This window comes from Meles meles, chromosome 2 (assembly GCF_922984935.1).
Source record: "Meles meles chromosome 2, mMelMel3.1 paternal haplotype, whole genome shotgun sequence".
In the NCBI taxonomy this organism is placed as follows: Eukaryota; Metazoa; Chordata; class Mammalia; order Carnivora; family Mustelidae; genus Meles; species Meles meles.
The window spans coordinates 165,782,394-165,797,572 of record NC_060067.1 but is presented as its reverse complement, the minus strand read 5'-3'; the positions used below and the strand labels follow the sequence as shown (position 1 = coordinate 165,797,572).

Genomic DNA, 15,179 nt, shown 5'->3' with positions numbered 1-15,179 from the left:
GTTTGGAGGGTGCAGAAAAGGGGACAGGGCAAGGGACGAAGAAAGGAAGTAACATGTACAGAGCATCCACTGTGAACCAGGTGCCATATCCTTTGCCTGGTCGGAATTCCATGATGGCGGACTAAGACCGGAGGAGGAAACTTAGGTTGGGAGAGACTAAGAAATCTGTCAGCGGTCACACCGTAAGCAAGTGGCGGAGCTGAGATACCGACGGAGATGGAGATGGTGGCTCCAGAGCAGGCTAAGGGCCCCAAGGGAAAAGCCAAGGAGCTGGCTTATCAAACCACGTCCCAGTTTTTAAGACGGAGGCTTGAGCAATGAACCAATGCACCATAGGAGACTTTCCTTAGGACCCTGGGGTCACACAGGCACTAGAAGTTTTCTGCCTTCCTAAGCAGGGAGGAAAAGGGGACAAGGAGGAATGGATGACCTTCAGGGGCACAGACCCCCTGGAGGGGAGAGCAAAATGCTAAGGAATAGAAAGTGCTAGAGCTCTTGCAGCCTGTGCTTGAGAAGAAGCCAACGTGCCTGGAGGCCCCAGTCTGTTCTGGTCACTAATCTCTCTCTCTCTCTCTGTGCTGGAGACAGGGACCTGATTCTTGGTGGGGGTGGCAGCCAACCCAAACAAGACAGGTGTAGAGACAAAGGTAACTTCCCCTCTGGAGGGTTGGGGTGTCCCCAGCCTCAGTGGTGTCTGACATCTCTTTTCCCCCAGGGACCCGAGAGGTGGAAGCATTCCTAAGACTGTAAGTAGGAACTCAGTGGGGAACTCAAATAGGGACTCAAGTCAGCTGTCGGCCAGGTCAGAACAGAGCAGTCTGTTTCTGTGTGGGCCATGATACCGCTGTGAAGGCCTGAGGTAAAGATGGCTGCCAGCCCTGGGCAGGCCTCACTGGGAGAGCCAGCCTGAAGGACTTGCATTTGTGTTCCAAGCAAAATGAGCAGGGCCCAGAGAACACAGCGGGGCAGTGAGAGGATGGGAGGGTTGTGGAATCACAGAGGATCCCAAGAATGGGTGAAAGAGAGGCCGTAGGCGCTGGGTGGGCTGCCTGAGGTCCAGGAGAGAGCCTTCTTTGTTCCCAGTCCTGGGACCTTGAGAGGAGAGGAAGATATCAGTAACCCGGCGAAGCCCCATGTCTTCATCCTGATAGAACCTACAAGGGCCTTCCTGGAGACAAGGCCAAGAAGCAGGCGAGGCAACATTAATGAAACCACATGGCAGCCAAACTCCCACCCAGCCTCAACATGAGACCTTCTAGGTGAGCAGCCAGTACCATCTAGAAGCTTGGATTCTCTCATTCTTGTTTGCAGCTTTTGGCCATGTTCTGTGTGCTTCAGCTCCTTCGTAAGATTCCTCAGAAACCTTTCTTCCAGCCATCTGCGTGTTTGCCAGAAGGGAACAAATACTGGCCTCACGCCCAGGTCAGAGGGCCGAGGAGCACTGGGCTCCTGGTGGCCAGCAGAGGTGGAGGCAGGGACTGCCCCAATTTCAGGCTCCAGACAAGGCAATGATGACGAGAATCGGCTTGAGGATCCTAGGCAAGTGAGTCAGGGTCTGGTCCCTTCCTTCCCCCATCATAGACAAGGCAGCGACTTATGAACAGTGACCTCTGTTCCTTGAAAATGACCATTTACTGAAAATATGAGAGATGGGATAGAAAGGACCCTTCAAGCAAAAAGAGGGGTGAAGTTTCCAGAGCTGGGATGTTGGGAGAAGCTGACCAGGCCAGACATGTCCCTGGCAACTGTGGATGACTGACAGGGGCCTGACTGCCTACAGCCTTGTCCCGGGGACTGGGGTGGCCGAGGGGCTCCAAGAGTCCCTTAGATCTTTTTTCTTTCTCTGGAAACCTCATTCTCATCCATATAAAGAGTGGGTTTTCTAAAAAGAACCACTTGGGATAGATTAAGGATTATGACCTCTTTTGAAAACCACATGGCACCTTTTAGAAAGCCATTTCCCCCCAGTTGTTAAGACTTTGCCAGTATGACTTCTGATGTCTGGGACACGCAGAGGCCTTCTACTTTCCTTAGGCTTATTATTCCACGGCACCAGAGGGCCAACCAACTGAGGCCAGGAAAAGGTATATCACAACCCCTCATCTATGGCAGGCAAGTTCTGGATTAGTAAAAGGGGATCCGTAGCCACTGGCCATTAGCCATTACCTCACTGTCGTCAGGATCTACCTCGCTATTCCTTTTTATATAGTTGGGAAGAATATGTAGACCCACACTTACATCACTACTACCCCCACCATTAGAAAATAAGCCACTCCTTGCTCCCGCTTCTCATGAAGTATCTCCTCCTTTGTACCCAGCCCTAGTTCATGGAGTCCAATTTTGCAAAGAGTCATCACCTCCGGTAAAGCCACTCCCAAGACGAGAGAGAGAGAGGAAGATAGAGAGAAATCCTTTCACCTTACAGCTTGCTTTAGACATAGTTAAGCCCCTTCCATATTTCTATGCTTGATTTTCCTCCCGGCCAAGCTTCCATTGCTTCCCTCTCCTGATAGCTCTACCCAGCCCTTTCCTCTACCATCTCTCCACTTCATCCCTAAGTGTGAGGGTTGAGTTTCCTCTCCTCATACTTACAAAACCCAGGCAGGTTGGGTTGCTGGTGTGATGCTATCTGGGACAGCCTTATCTAGCTACAAAGTATGAATCAGAGATTACACCACACAGGGCTGGTGCCAGCCAGGCGGGCTGCCATATTGTCAAGTAACCCAGTGGTTGAACCAGGTTGGGTTGAGTAATATGCACCAATGGGAAGTGAGTTTATTAATCATGCAGCATAGTACACTGTTGACGAAAGTGTAACTCTGAGGGCCTGATTTGATTGGAGAAGGTGCAGGTGGGGCCGGATGCTAACTATGAAGACACCTAGTGACGCTATCCTTCTCTGATAAATATGCCCTTGAAAAACACATGGAAATCTGGAAGCAAATATTTAGTTTAGCAAAGAGGTGGGTTATATCCCCGATCTTTAGGGTTTTTCAGCCATCTTGGATTCCCTTTGCTAAAAAAAAGGATACTTCCTTGTGGCTATAGTTGCAGTTTGGAATTTCGGAAGTTTCATGAGGTGAGAGAAGGGAATTCAAGATGGCAGCCCGTGACCTAGAATTGTGTGGGTGAGAAAATGTAAGATTCCATACAGCATTCTCTTTATTGATCTCACACTTCAAAAAACATTCTTTTCTAAGGCCACGGCCCACCACCTACTCCCGGGTCTGCCCTCAACTTCTCGGTAACTGAAGCAACCAGAAATACCACCCACATTTTTCAGGGTGATGGGCCTGACTGGGGCAGCAAGAGCAGTTTCTGAGCAGGGATGCTGTACTCCATTACTGTCACTGTATGGTTGCTTCAGGCGGCAAGACATGGTCCCCCAGTTGCTGTGTCTACGTCTAGGTCTATGCAGCGTGCAGACACCGAGCCCCTGCCCCCAAGCTTCAGTGAGGCAGATGACACACAAAATACATAACAGAAAAGCCCAACTGGGTGTTTTAGAGGGCAGGCAGGAAGAAAGGGAAAGAAAGGACTGATCTGTCCAAGGATCATTCTAGAACAAGCTGCAGGAGGATAAGGGATTGTAAATAAGGTGAAGGGAGCAGAGTGGAGCTGGGGATGCACAAAGAAAGTTGGGGGGGGGTAACATATCTCTTTAAGAGAACCGGGAGAAAGCTCTAGGGCTGGCCAATGAACTCAGTTAAGAAAGGGCAAGTTTCTGGGGGAAGAAAGCTCGAAGAGTGGGGGTGGCATCATCTCTGTGGGAGATAGAAGTCATAAGATGTGAGGGGTTAATGCTATATAAAATAATCCTTGTGTGTCCTCCAAATCCCAGAAGCATTGGATCCCGGGGAGTTCGTAAAAGCTGTTTTTCAGCCAAAACCCCTTTTCCCAGGCAGCTACAAATAGTGAGGCCTGGAGAGTCCTGCCCAAGTGAGGCTGAAGTTGCATAATTTTTAAATCTGATTTTTCTCAATTATCTGACCACAATAGAGCTTCCAATCTCTCTGGTTATCTTGCCAACCTTGAAGAACCCTCTCTCAAGTCTCCACCTGTTTTTCAGGCTTCAAAAGCTGTAGCAAGAGCACTACTCAGTGTGGCTCTAGGGATTCCACAGGGTCCTGCTGTGGTGCTCCCTGTTAGCACCAGAGCTATAGTTCAGCCACTAGAAGATCCCCGCCTCTCTACCCTCAATAGCCATTAGAAACCAAGGAGAAGGGTTCTAGAAGCTTCCAGTCACCAGTTCCGATTCCCACGGGTTTATCTCGTCTGCCTGCCTCATCTCTCTGGCAGTCTGAGACTCCCAGCAGCGTGGAGAAAGAATCCTTTTCTCTCAGAACCACTGTAAACACTCGACACTGGGTTTGAAACAGCAGAACCCGCGCAAAATTCTGACCAGCTTCTCATGATGCCAAATTCCAGGTCTCACACTGAGTTTTCAGAGCAAGAACAACAAAGCCTGGCACAAGAACCTATCAAACCAACCCTCAGCCAAAAACAAAACAAGACAAAAAAACAGGCCAAACCAAAACTTTATACTATGAAAACAAGAAATAAAATAAGGAGATTAATAGGCCGGCTGATTGTCAGCAAACACAATATCTTTACTGTATTAGCATTTGCTCACAGTGCAAATGGTACAACATTACACCATTTCAATATTTCGGTTTTTAAAAATGCTGTTTTCATTAACTATATTATATTGGCATAACAATGTGACAAAGGAGCAAATGAAATGTTGGTGAAGAATTTCACCTTTTCACAATATCAAGCATATTTTTTTAACCTTAGTATAAGGTACTATAAATCCAAGAAATAAAAACATCCACAAAATATATTACATCTGGTTTGTCTTTTTCTAAGTACTCAACTTTATACAAAAGTCTTTCAAAAAATATCATTCCCCATAGGTTTTCCTGTTTAAAACCTGATTTTTTTTCTCTCAGTTCACATAAGTTAGAGTGCATTTTCTTTTGTTGTTGTTTTTTTAAAACATGCAGACATATAAAAAAATCTGGATAGCACAACCTTTTGGCAACAAAGTTATTTTTCTCTTAGTTTAAGCTTAAATGTCTGAGAACAGTTTTATTAAAACAAAGGAAAACTCAGATTATCATGCAGTGACATGCATAAACCAGAAGGAGCAAGGAAAAAATATTAAAGGATATTTGATTCCTCCTTCCAGCTTTGAAGTGACCAAAATTTTTGTTTTTAATAATCATCACATTATAAAAAGTATTCAGCAAAATACTGTCTCTGCAAAGAAAGATTTTACCCTTCGGCTGAAAAAATATGGGCCCTCCTGGCAAACTTCATCCTCTTCTCTCTCCTTCTACAAAAAAGTCCAAGTACCTGGAAATTCACAATCCCCCTGCTCTTTGATTTATTCCCCCTTTCACTAGTCTCTTTTTAGTATTATTTATCCACCACCAAAGGAAACAAAAAACAAACCCAAAGAACAAAAAACAAACAAACAAACAAAAACCCCCGATGCTTTTTTTTTCTTAAAAAAAAAAAGTGGGAAACGCATAAAGTGACTTTAAAAACAGACATTCTGTAAACTCCAGACCTTTGTTCCTTCTCTCTGGGCAGCTTAGTGACCGCAGGAGAAATAACGCTAAGAGGGAACAGTACATTCAGTCAAGACTGCTGGAAGCTGTGTCAGAGAGCAACCTTCCCTACTACTCCATTTCAAAAGAGTCACCCCTGTGTGGGGGGGGAGGAAGTGCTAGGGAGGAGGGGGTGCCTGAGAAGAGGTGAGGTAGGGCGGGGAGAAAGTGAGAGTTGGGTGCGGAAAAGATAATGCCTCATTTCAGCAACAGTGATGAATGCAAAAATACCCATATCTTTAAGGAAAATTTGGACAGAGATGTATGTGTGTATATGCACGTACACGTACATGCATATATATGTGTACACACACCTATGTAGACATAATCTCATCGGTTAAATTTTTCATAAAAAATAAATCATTTAAAGCTTATATACCTACAAATTCTCTTTACTCCAGTGCGCTGCACTGGATCGCCAAGTGCCTTGGAGATTTTATTTTGCTGAGAGTACATGTTGTGTGTTATATATATATATGTATATGTATGTATGTATGTACGTGTGTATATACACACACATGCATACACACACACACACCATATACACATCTTTGAATTCTACCTGTTGTATAGGCAGTGACAAAGGACGAAAAAATGAGCCTGCTTTCCCATCACTGGGGCGAAGGAAAAATGGGTATGAGTGAGCGAAAACAGAAAGATGGTGAAATGAGGTGGCTGGTTGAGGCCTGCCTTTCTGGAAGATTTTGAAAGAGATGGGAGAAGGCTTTAGAGAGAAGGGAGAGGAGGGGAAAAAGGGCAGAGGAGCGAACTCAGCAACACAGCTTTTGGAAAGTGGGGCTTGAGGACATAGATCTGTTACAAGGCAGGTTTAGTGACGGCTGCTCCTTCTCCCCGCAGATCAAACTGCCCTGAGGCCTGAGAGGGAAGCGCTCGGAAAAGGAGGGGTGCTGAGGGGCCGACCCCTATACGGCGGTAGAAGCCCCACGGCGGCGTCTGAGGCATTTCTGTAAGAAACATGATTTCCGAGCATGAAGACCGTCTCCTCCGGCCACGTGCAGGCCCCCAACCTGGGACATTTCCCCAGCGGCCTGGGGACCCGATGTAGGGAAGAGTTTGGGGTGGATACAGCCCAATTCAGCTCAAGAGTCTCACACACACATACACACACGCACACACACACGTGCGCGCGCGCGCACACCCACACACCCACACACATAACACTCACGCGAGCACGCACACTCGCGCGCATCCCCGCACGCAGGCGCGCGTGCGTGCGGCGGGCAGCAAGCTCTGCGCTTTGGTGCGCTCCTTACCCCCTCCCCCTCTCCGGTCTTCGAGGGGGAACCGAGGGAGACGTGGAGGGAACCGTGAGGTGCTTGGGTCGGGCGAGGCTTGGGCTGGCCCCGCCTTCAGTCCCCCGCAGGTCCTTGGCGCGGCCCAGCGGCCCCTGGATCAAGACGATCCGCACTGAACAAAGCGGGCTAGACGCCACCTTTCCGCCCCCACGCCTTGGTTAAGGGGGGGCAGCGAAGGGAGGGCGCCTCCTGCCCTGGCCCCCGACCGTTGGCCGGTGTGAAAGGGTGGAAACGGGGGACATCGAAGGGGAACAAGGGACCTTACGTCCATGGAGAGGCCAGGGCGCGGCCCCTGCGCCTCCGTGGCTAGCTTTCCCCCGCTGCTTTCAGGCGAGCAGCTGGGAGACACTGCAGGGGAAAAGTGGGGATCTGGGGGCCCGAGCCTCAGGCGCAGGTGGTGACCACAGGGGCCAGGGACACAGGGGGCGCCGAGGACGCAGAGGGCGCACCCCCCTTCTCCGCCTTCTTCTCCTTTTGCTTGAGGTGGATCTTGGCGTGGCGTTTGCGCTCGTCGCTGCGCGCAAATTTGCGCCCGCAGAACTCGCAGGCAAAGGGCTTCTCGCCCGTATGCGTGCGGATGTGAGTGGTAAGGTGGTCGCTGCGACTGAAGCTCCTCATGCAGATCCGGCACTGGAAGGGCTTGTGGCCCGTGTGGATGCGCAGGTGCCGGGTCAGCTCGTCCGAGCGACTGAAACGGCGGTCGCAGCCCTCCGCCGGGCACGCGTGGGGCCGTTCGTGGAGCGGGGTCTTGCTGGGTCGGTTGGGATACTTGCGGGGCCGGATGGGCTTGAGCGTGAGCGGCGGCTGGGGCAGGCTGCCAAAGCCCGGGTGGATCTGCTTGTCTTTGAACGCCTTGATGGTCTCCAGGGGGGTAATGGGGGGCGGGTTGACCCGGATGGGGTCCATGCCCTGGAAGGGCTTGTGCTCCGGAATGGAGCCCATGTCGTTGGGGTGGTGGTATAGGTTGTAGTCAGGAATCATGGGGAAGAGATTGCTGTCCAAGGCCGGCTTGGCCGATTGGTAATCCTGGGGGGAATAGGCGAGCCCGGGGTTGCCTTGGGGGTCGTGGAAAGACACAGGCTCCGAGTAGAGATCACTGCAGTTAGAATAGGGGGGCAGCGCCGGGTACATGGCCTCCACGTCGCCCTGCGGCGGCTGCACCATGCTGGCCGTGGAGGTCTGCGTGCTGAGTGCCCCTGAGGCCGGGGGCACCCCCAAGATGCCGGCGCTCATGAGGCTAATGATGTTGTCCTGACACCAGTTGGAAGGGGAGTCGAAGGCGAACTTTCCCAAGTAGGTCACGGTCTTGTTGCCGGGGGCTGGCTGGAAGGAGCCCGAATAAGAGAGTTCCGGGTTGGGCTTCTCGTTGGTCAGACCGATGTCCATCACATTCTCTGCGGAGAGCGGGGAAGAGAGGGGAGGGGTGAGTGAAGCCGAGCCGGCTCCCGGCCGGGGCGCCCAGGTCCTCGCCCAGGTGTGGAGGGTGCGGCCGGGTGGAGCGAAGAGCGCGCGGGGTAGGAGGAAAGCTGCGCCCGAGCGCAAAGCGGGCGGTGCCGCGCTCCCGGGCGCAACCTGGATACAGCAAAATACTACGGATCGGGGTGTGGAGTGGCGGCTGCACACACACACTGCACACGCCGCGCACACACTCACGTATCACACACGCACACACACACGCGCGCACGCGAGAAGCATTGTTGTTGTTTCCGAGGTGGGGCGGGCAGGTAGCTGCAGCTACAGGTAGTTTGAGACCCGGAGCGCGCCGGGCTCTCGCTCTCTAGCGCACGGAACTCGGCCTCTTCCCCTGGCCCTGTCCGCGCCGGGACGCCGCGCCTTTCCTGCCCCGACGAAGCCCCCCGTGCGCACCACGCCCGGGTCGCCGACCCGGAGCGCTCCGACGCTTTGTCCTCGGCGCATAGAGGGGTTCTGCCCGCAAAGGGAGCTCTCCCGCCGCCTTCCCGTGCCCCAGCCTTTGCCAGGCCTGGAGGAGCTTTCGGCTCTTGCTGGAGAGGGTGAAAGCCCAGCCTCAGCCAGCGAGGGTGGAGGGCGGCCGAAAGCCGGCCCGCGTCTCCATGGCGGGAGTGGCCGCTCTTCCCAAGCCCCGTGGCTGGAGGATCGCCCCCCGTGATGGCCCCCGCGCGGGTGGACCCCCTTCCTCTCCCCGCCGTCCCCACACCCCCACGGCTTTGCTGAACGCCCCGGAAAGGCAGCGTCGCAGTACCTCTCCCACCGCGGGGACTCCACGCCGCACATGGCTCCATCCCGGGTGGGAGGCTGAGGGAGTAAGGGGGGGAGAGCGCGGGTGAAAGGGACGCTGGGCTCCTCCCGGGAAAGGGGGCGACAGCACCACGCCTTGCGCGCAGCCTGGCGATCGCGCCCCCTAAGTGGAGAACCCCAGAGCCGCTCGTACCTACCTCCCTCTGGTCGGCGGCTGCCCCCACCCGGGAGAACCGAAGCCTCTACCGTGGCGTCGCCAACCGAGCCTTCCCGATCGGGGAGGGCGGGAGGAGTGGGTGGGAAAAGCAACTCGCCCCTCGGAAAATTCCCAGCGCGCCCCCCACCTCTCCATCCATCCATCCATCCATCCACCCATCTATCCATCCATCCATCCATCCATCCATAGATCGCCAGCTCGTTTCCTCCTCCTCTTCCTCTCTTCCCCTCTCCTTCCTCGCTGCCTCGCCGCCTCCCCGCCGCCCTTACCTGTAGCCATCTGATTATAATGGGCTACCGAGTCGCTGCTGCCAGAGAAGAGGTTGAGCGCGCTGGGGATCTCCTCGGGGTACAGATTGTCAGGCAGTTGGTTTAGCAAACTGCTCATGGTCACCGGCAGCTTCTCGGCGAGTTTGCCGGTCATAGCACTCCCGAGCTGCCGCCGCCGCCACCGCCGCCACCGCCGCCGCTCGCTCCTAACGCAGCTTCCAGGCAAGCGGCATCCGAGAGGCGATCCGTGGTGCAGGGGAAAAGCATGCGAGAGGGAAAGTTCGGGGGGAGGGGGAGGGAAGAGGGGAAGGGGTGGGCCAGGGGAGGGGATCTTCTCTTTTTGGGGTGGGTGGGAGATAGGGCAAAAGAGGGTAATCCTCTTGGGTGCCTCAGCTGGTGCCGTAAGAGGCTGGGGGGGGGGGGCGTGTGCGGGGGGGGGGGGGGGCGGCCTGGGCTGGGGGAATCTCGGCCCGAGGGGGTTGGACGCGGCCTCAGTATTGATCTCACAAACAGATGCGCGCCGGCGGCCCCCCCGCCCCCCGAGCCGCCACCGCCACCGCCGCCACCGCCGCCGCCGCCGCCTCTGCCGCTGCTGCTGCCGCTGCTACCACCACCACCAGCCCCGCCGCTTCCTAGCAAGCTCACTGCTGCCCAAAAGCTCCCAGCCAGGGAACTCCACCAGCCTATTTATCTGAGCCCCGGGAAAGCTCCGTGACGTAGCTGCCCATATATGGACAGACAAAGCCCAGCCGAAGGGGCGCGACGTCACAATGGAAGCTCCTCACAATGGAACATTAGAAAGCAGGAAGCGGGCCGCAGCCAACATGCGGCGCCCGCAACGCTCGCGCACCTTAAGAAAATGAGAGAAAGAGAAAAATAAAATAGAAGAATGAAGGAAAATTCGAGACGAGAGAGGAAAGAGGGAAGCATCCGATCGCAAAGAGTAAAGCGCTCGGCGCGGAGTTGAAAAAGCAATAACCGCCAGTGTGTTTGTAAGAGGTCTGCACTCTGGGAGCGCGCTGGTACCGCGGGGGAGGGGTCTGAGTTGTTTGCAAGTGGCCTCCAACACCCCGAGCAAGGAGAAAGGGAATTGGAACCACCCGGTGAGGTCCCTTTGCAGCTTCTGGGGAGCCCGGAAGGTGTGCGCTTCGACCCCGCTCCCGCCGCCCCTCTCGCATCTAGGACCCTGCCTGAGACTGACGGACAGGGAGCGCGTCCCTTCGAGGAGGATTCCAGCGGGCCAGGGGTCGCAGATCCAGTATCCCACCACTTTCTGGCGGCTCTCGCTCCGATTCTCCGCCCACACCCCTGCCGCTCCCTGGGGCCTTGACCCTGCGCTGACTCCCCGCCGAGCGCAGCGGCTGGAGACCTTGGCGGCTAAAGCGTGGCTACGTCGGAGGCGAGAGCCCCGCGCTTTTGGGGTGGGGGTGTGCGGTTTGGGTGGCAAAGAAGTAGGAATGAAGTTGAGGGGATAGGAAACATGTGCACCAAATCCCTGATGATTCCCTAACGGTTCCAAAGCACCCCTTTGGCCACGGGATGGCAGGAGGGCCCGGCAGGCCCGGGCGCTGTCGCTGTCTGTTGCTGCCTGCGAAGGGCCCGCGACTGAGTTGCAGCAGGAGCAGGCCGAACCCACGGTCTCTGAGCCACCTCCTCTAGTCTCTGCCCTCCCCCTCGCCTTCCACAGGGCTGTCCCCATCGCTGCCTGCCGGCGCCCTGCAGTCAAGGGCCTCCTGTTTGCCGACCGGAACGCTGTCACCTCCCCGAGCGGCAGCAGATCCCGGGGGCGGCTGCTACGTTCCCCAAGGCCTGCTCCGGGAGCGCGCGCGGCCGGGCCGCGGGAGAGCGGGAGGAGAGAAAGGGAGCGTGGGGGAGCGACCCCGAATCACACCGGCACCGGCTTGGCGTGGGAGGATTCCCTCCTCGGTGGCCATGTGGGCGCGGTGAATCCCGCCCCCCCCCCCCCCCCGCGCGCTGGGTAGTCGGGGTTGGGGGAACGTGCATTTCTCAGGGGGAGTGGGAGTGTTGACAAGGAGGAAGAAGAGAGGATCCCCGGGCCTCACTCCGTGGGAGGGCCACGCGGGCCGGGGACGTGTGGGAGGAACTCCCGAGCTGCTCATCGTGGTGGGGGTGGATGACAACCTCGCTCCCCTCCCCTCCGCTCCGCGGAGAACCGGGGGTGGGAGGGCCCGGCCTCCCCCGGATCTTCTCTGGTTCTTGGGAAAGGAGGGATTCCCGCCGCCCGCGAGCCCCCTCACCCCACCCCACCCGGCCGCCGCTCGCGCCAGGCTCCCCACACCTATACAGGGGAGGCGCTGCGCCCCCGGGCTCTCCTCCGCCTGCGCGGCGCGGGGAGGGAGCGCTCCGCGGCGGTCCCCCGCTCCGGCCGGAATCAGGGCATGCAGCGCCTCCCGCCCCCGGCTCCCTCCCTAGGGGGGCGAGAAGCCGGCCCGGGGGCGTGGGCGGCAGTGTGAGCCCGGCTGGGCGCGGGAGGGGCCCTGGCGGCTGCAGGGAGGGTCGCGGGGCGGCGGGCCAAGCCGGGAAGAGCCATACAAGGAGCGGATCCGGTGACGCGCCGGCCGCGCCCCTTCTCCTAGATTTGGCTGCTGATTCCGGTCCCCGGATTTGCATATTTTGGCATCCAGTGGAAAAGGAAAGAAGAACGGAACCCGCAGCCTTTAAAGGAACCGCACAGACTCTAGCGTCACCTAGAGAGGCGGTCTGGGGGGCGTGAAAAATGAGCCGGCGGCTCCGGCCTCTGGCCGCAGAGCCTGGCGGCGAGGGAGAAGCGGGGAGCGGCGGTGACTGGCGAGTGTCGCCTGCACCTGGCCCCTCGGCAGCGCTTCCTGCTGCGCGGGCACCGGGAGGTGGCAGGGGTCTCCGCGGGTTCCTGACAGGGGCCAGCAGACGCCTCCGGGGCCGCGGCCTTGGGCGAGCGGCAGGCCACCGTATTGACTGCAGTGCCCTTGTTTCCCCGCGCGAGGCACAGCTCAGCCTGCGGGGGTGGTGGGAAGGCGGCGGGAGACCTGCGGGCGGTCCACCTCCGCCCCTGAGGACGCTGCCGCGATGCACCCCCTCCCTATCCCGCCAGACCTCACCCCAGGAGCTGGAAACCCTAGTTGTGGCGGATAGGGGCCCACGTTAGGGAGAACAGAGGCAGGGGGAGAATTTGGGATCCTTGAGAGCTTCCAGGACCCCAGAGTGTGGAGGAGTGAGCCACTGGCCCTGAAACATTTTCAGGCTAGCTGCACCTGTTGCACTCAAGAAAGGAGAGGAGGGAGGAGCAGAGCTTGCCCCCCTGCTCCACCTTCTGCTTACCTGTTGGTGAGCTCGGATAGAAGTCTTTTGGGGGCAGATCCCCTCCCCCCACTTCTTCCTACTAGTTCTTGACAAAGAATGGGAACCATCAGTTCAATTAAATAAGTATTCATGAAAACTTCGGTGTGACCTGGGGCAAATTTCGGAATTTCTTTCTTAACCTCAGTTTCCTTGTTTGTAAATTGGGGTAATAATAGTACCTATGGCTTAGGAAACTTTATTATTTTTTTAATTATTTATTTATTTGACAGAGAGAGATTTCAAGTAGTCAGAGAGGCAGGCAGAGAGAGAGGGAAGCAGGCTCCCTGCTGAGCAGAGAGCCCGATGCGATGCCGGCCTCGATCCCAGGACCCTGAGATCATGACCTGAGCCGAAGGCAGAGGCTTAACCCACTGAGCCACCAAGGCACCCAGGCTTAGGAAACTTTAAATGAGATAATCCTCATACTTAAGCTAGCCCCTGGCAAGCACTCCATAAATGGCAATTACTATGGTATATTATATTCTCTCCTGTCTACCATGCATCTTATGTGTGAGCATAAGTGACCAAGGGATTAAAAAGGGCCAGGTATCCCACATCCGTGTGATCACATACAAGAAGCATGAAAGTTTATTATTTAAGGGAAAAAGAAAGTCTGGTTTGCATGCCAGGTACCTGCTGGGCACTGTAGAGATGGTTAAAGAAAGGTCTTCACTCTGTGGGAGCACCAGCCCTGGGTAGCTGAGAGTGACATAAGGCAGGGACAGCCCTGGGTATGAAGTGGGTATGGGGTGGTTGGAGTGGTTGCTTATAGACTAATCTTCTCCCGTCTGGTTGCCAAGCCTTGAATTCAGCATAGAAAAAGAACTTTCCTTCTTCCCCTCCCCCCCTTCTTTCCCCTCTCCCTCCTGAACAGGGGCTGAGGGTGATTGTCTCCTTTTTATTGGCGGGCTCAGGTGAGAATGCCAAGGGCCTAATTACCTGAACTCCAAGCCCCGGACTTGTTGGGGAGCGAGTAGGCACTGGTTCAGGGCGTCCTCAGCCTGGAGATGGTGAAAGGCAGGCCCAGCCCCTCTGCGCTGGGGCCAAGGCCGCCCAGCCCCTGGCTGCTGTCTCCCATGGAACCTGGCTCTCCTCGCCAGCTGTATTCTGGGGACTGCTGCTGTTTATGGGGGCCATCGGGATGCTTGTCTTGGTGGAAGGATAAAGGCAGGAGTCAATGTAGCCCTAGGAATTCACCCCCGAAAAAGGCCAGGTTGTTGCTCTGTCTTGCTCTGTAGTTCTGCAGTCACCTCTGAACTTGAGCTCCCCTTTTTGCTACAGATATCCAGTCCTCAGAAGTCTTACAAGAGCAGACCCTCCCCCCACCGCCAATTAATCCAATCTGGGGTGTTAGCAATTACTGCATTGCTCTTCCCAGAGGCCATTTGCATTTTAAAAGAAAATGCTTAGGAAGGGTAAGAAATGACCCAAAGGAATGAAGCCCTTTGCTTTGCATGATCCCTGGAAATGGTAGGCGCTCAATGCTGGAGGACTGAGGTCTGACTGTCGGTAGCAGGCCCGGATGGCTGGCCTTATTAGAGTGTCTGGGGTTCCTCACATCATTCCAGACACCTGTGTACAGGCCCACACTGGCGGGATTGCTCTGGACTGACCCTTGCCTCAAGGGTGTTCCATTGTTTTCCATTTTGAGGTGCCCCCCAGGATGTGCACAGGAGACAGGTCCCTGGTGGACTCTGCCTGGCCAGCTGGGTATTCTCGAGGTCATTGTTATTTGTTTGATCATGACAGCCAGCTGAGGCTAGGTGAGTTTTGCCTAGAAGCTTTTGGAGGGCAAATACTGTAGACAGCCATGAAGACTTTTGAGGGTGTGCTCCTTCTGAAGTCACAGAAGTTGGGGCCATGGGAGCCCTGTGGACATAATTCATTGTCTTCATTCTTTACAGCAATCCAGTGAAAACGCTTTTAGGGCTGCCCCCTTAACATTCGGCCTTAAAAAAAAAATAGAGTCCAAGTTGTTCGTTGGAAGATATTGGGCCAAGAAATGGCCGAGCTGAGATTTGAACTCAGGGCCTTGTGACTCCAAGCTACCTACCGCTCTTCATCCCAGCCTTTGTCCCCATCATGCCTGTCAGAGAAAAAAATGAGATGGCAGAGGTGGGTAAAAGGATGGATAGGTATACAACTTGTGGAGAAGGTGATGGGTAGAAGAAAGGTTCATTGGAAAGTTGCCTCCCTGCACCAACTT

At 55.3% G+C, this 15,179-nt stretch overlaps 1 protein-coding gene across 2 annotated transcripts; it reads right to left on the bottom strand.

Moving 5' to 3' along the window:
* Positions 1–4,586: 4,586 nt before the first annotated feature.
* Positions 4,587–10,465, bottom strand: EGR3 (early growth response 3). 2 transcript variants are annotated; one of them, XM_045986419.1, is made up of 2 exons: positions 9,635–10,465; positions 4,587–8,325 (listed from the first exon to the last, which is right to left on the bottom strand). In XM_045986419.1, exons 1-2 carry the CDS (start codon positions 9,786–9,788, stop codon positions 7,316–7,318), a joined length of 1,164 nt encoding a protein of 387 aa, XP_045842375.1. In that variant the 5' UTR covers positions 9,789–10,465; the 3' UTR covers positions 4,587–7,315. The 2 variants fall into 2 exon arrangements, with proteins under 2 accessions (XP_045842375.1, XP_045842381.1); XM_045986425.1 differs by lacking the exon at positions 9,635–10,465 and adding an exon at positions 9,153–9,555.
* Positions 10,466–15,179: the final 4,714 nt, after the last annotated feature.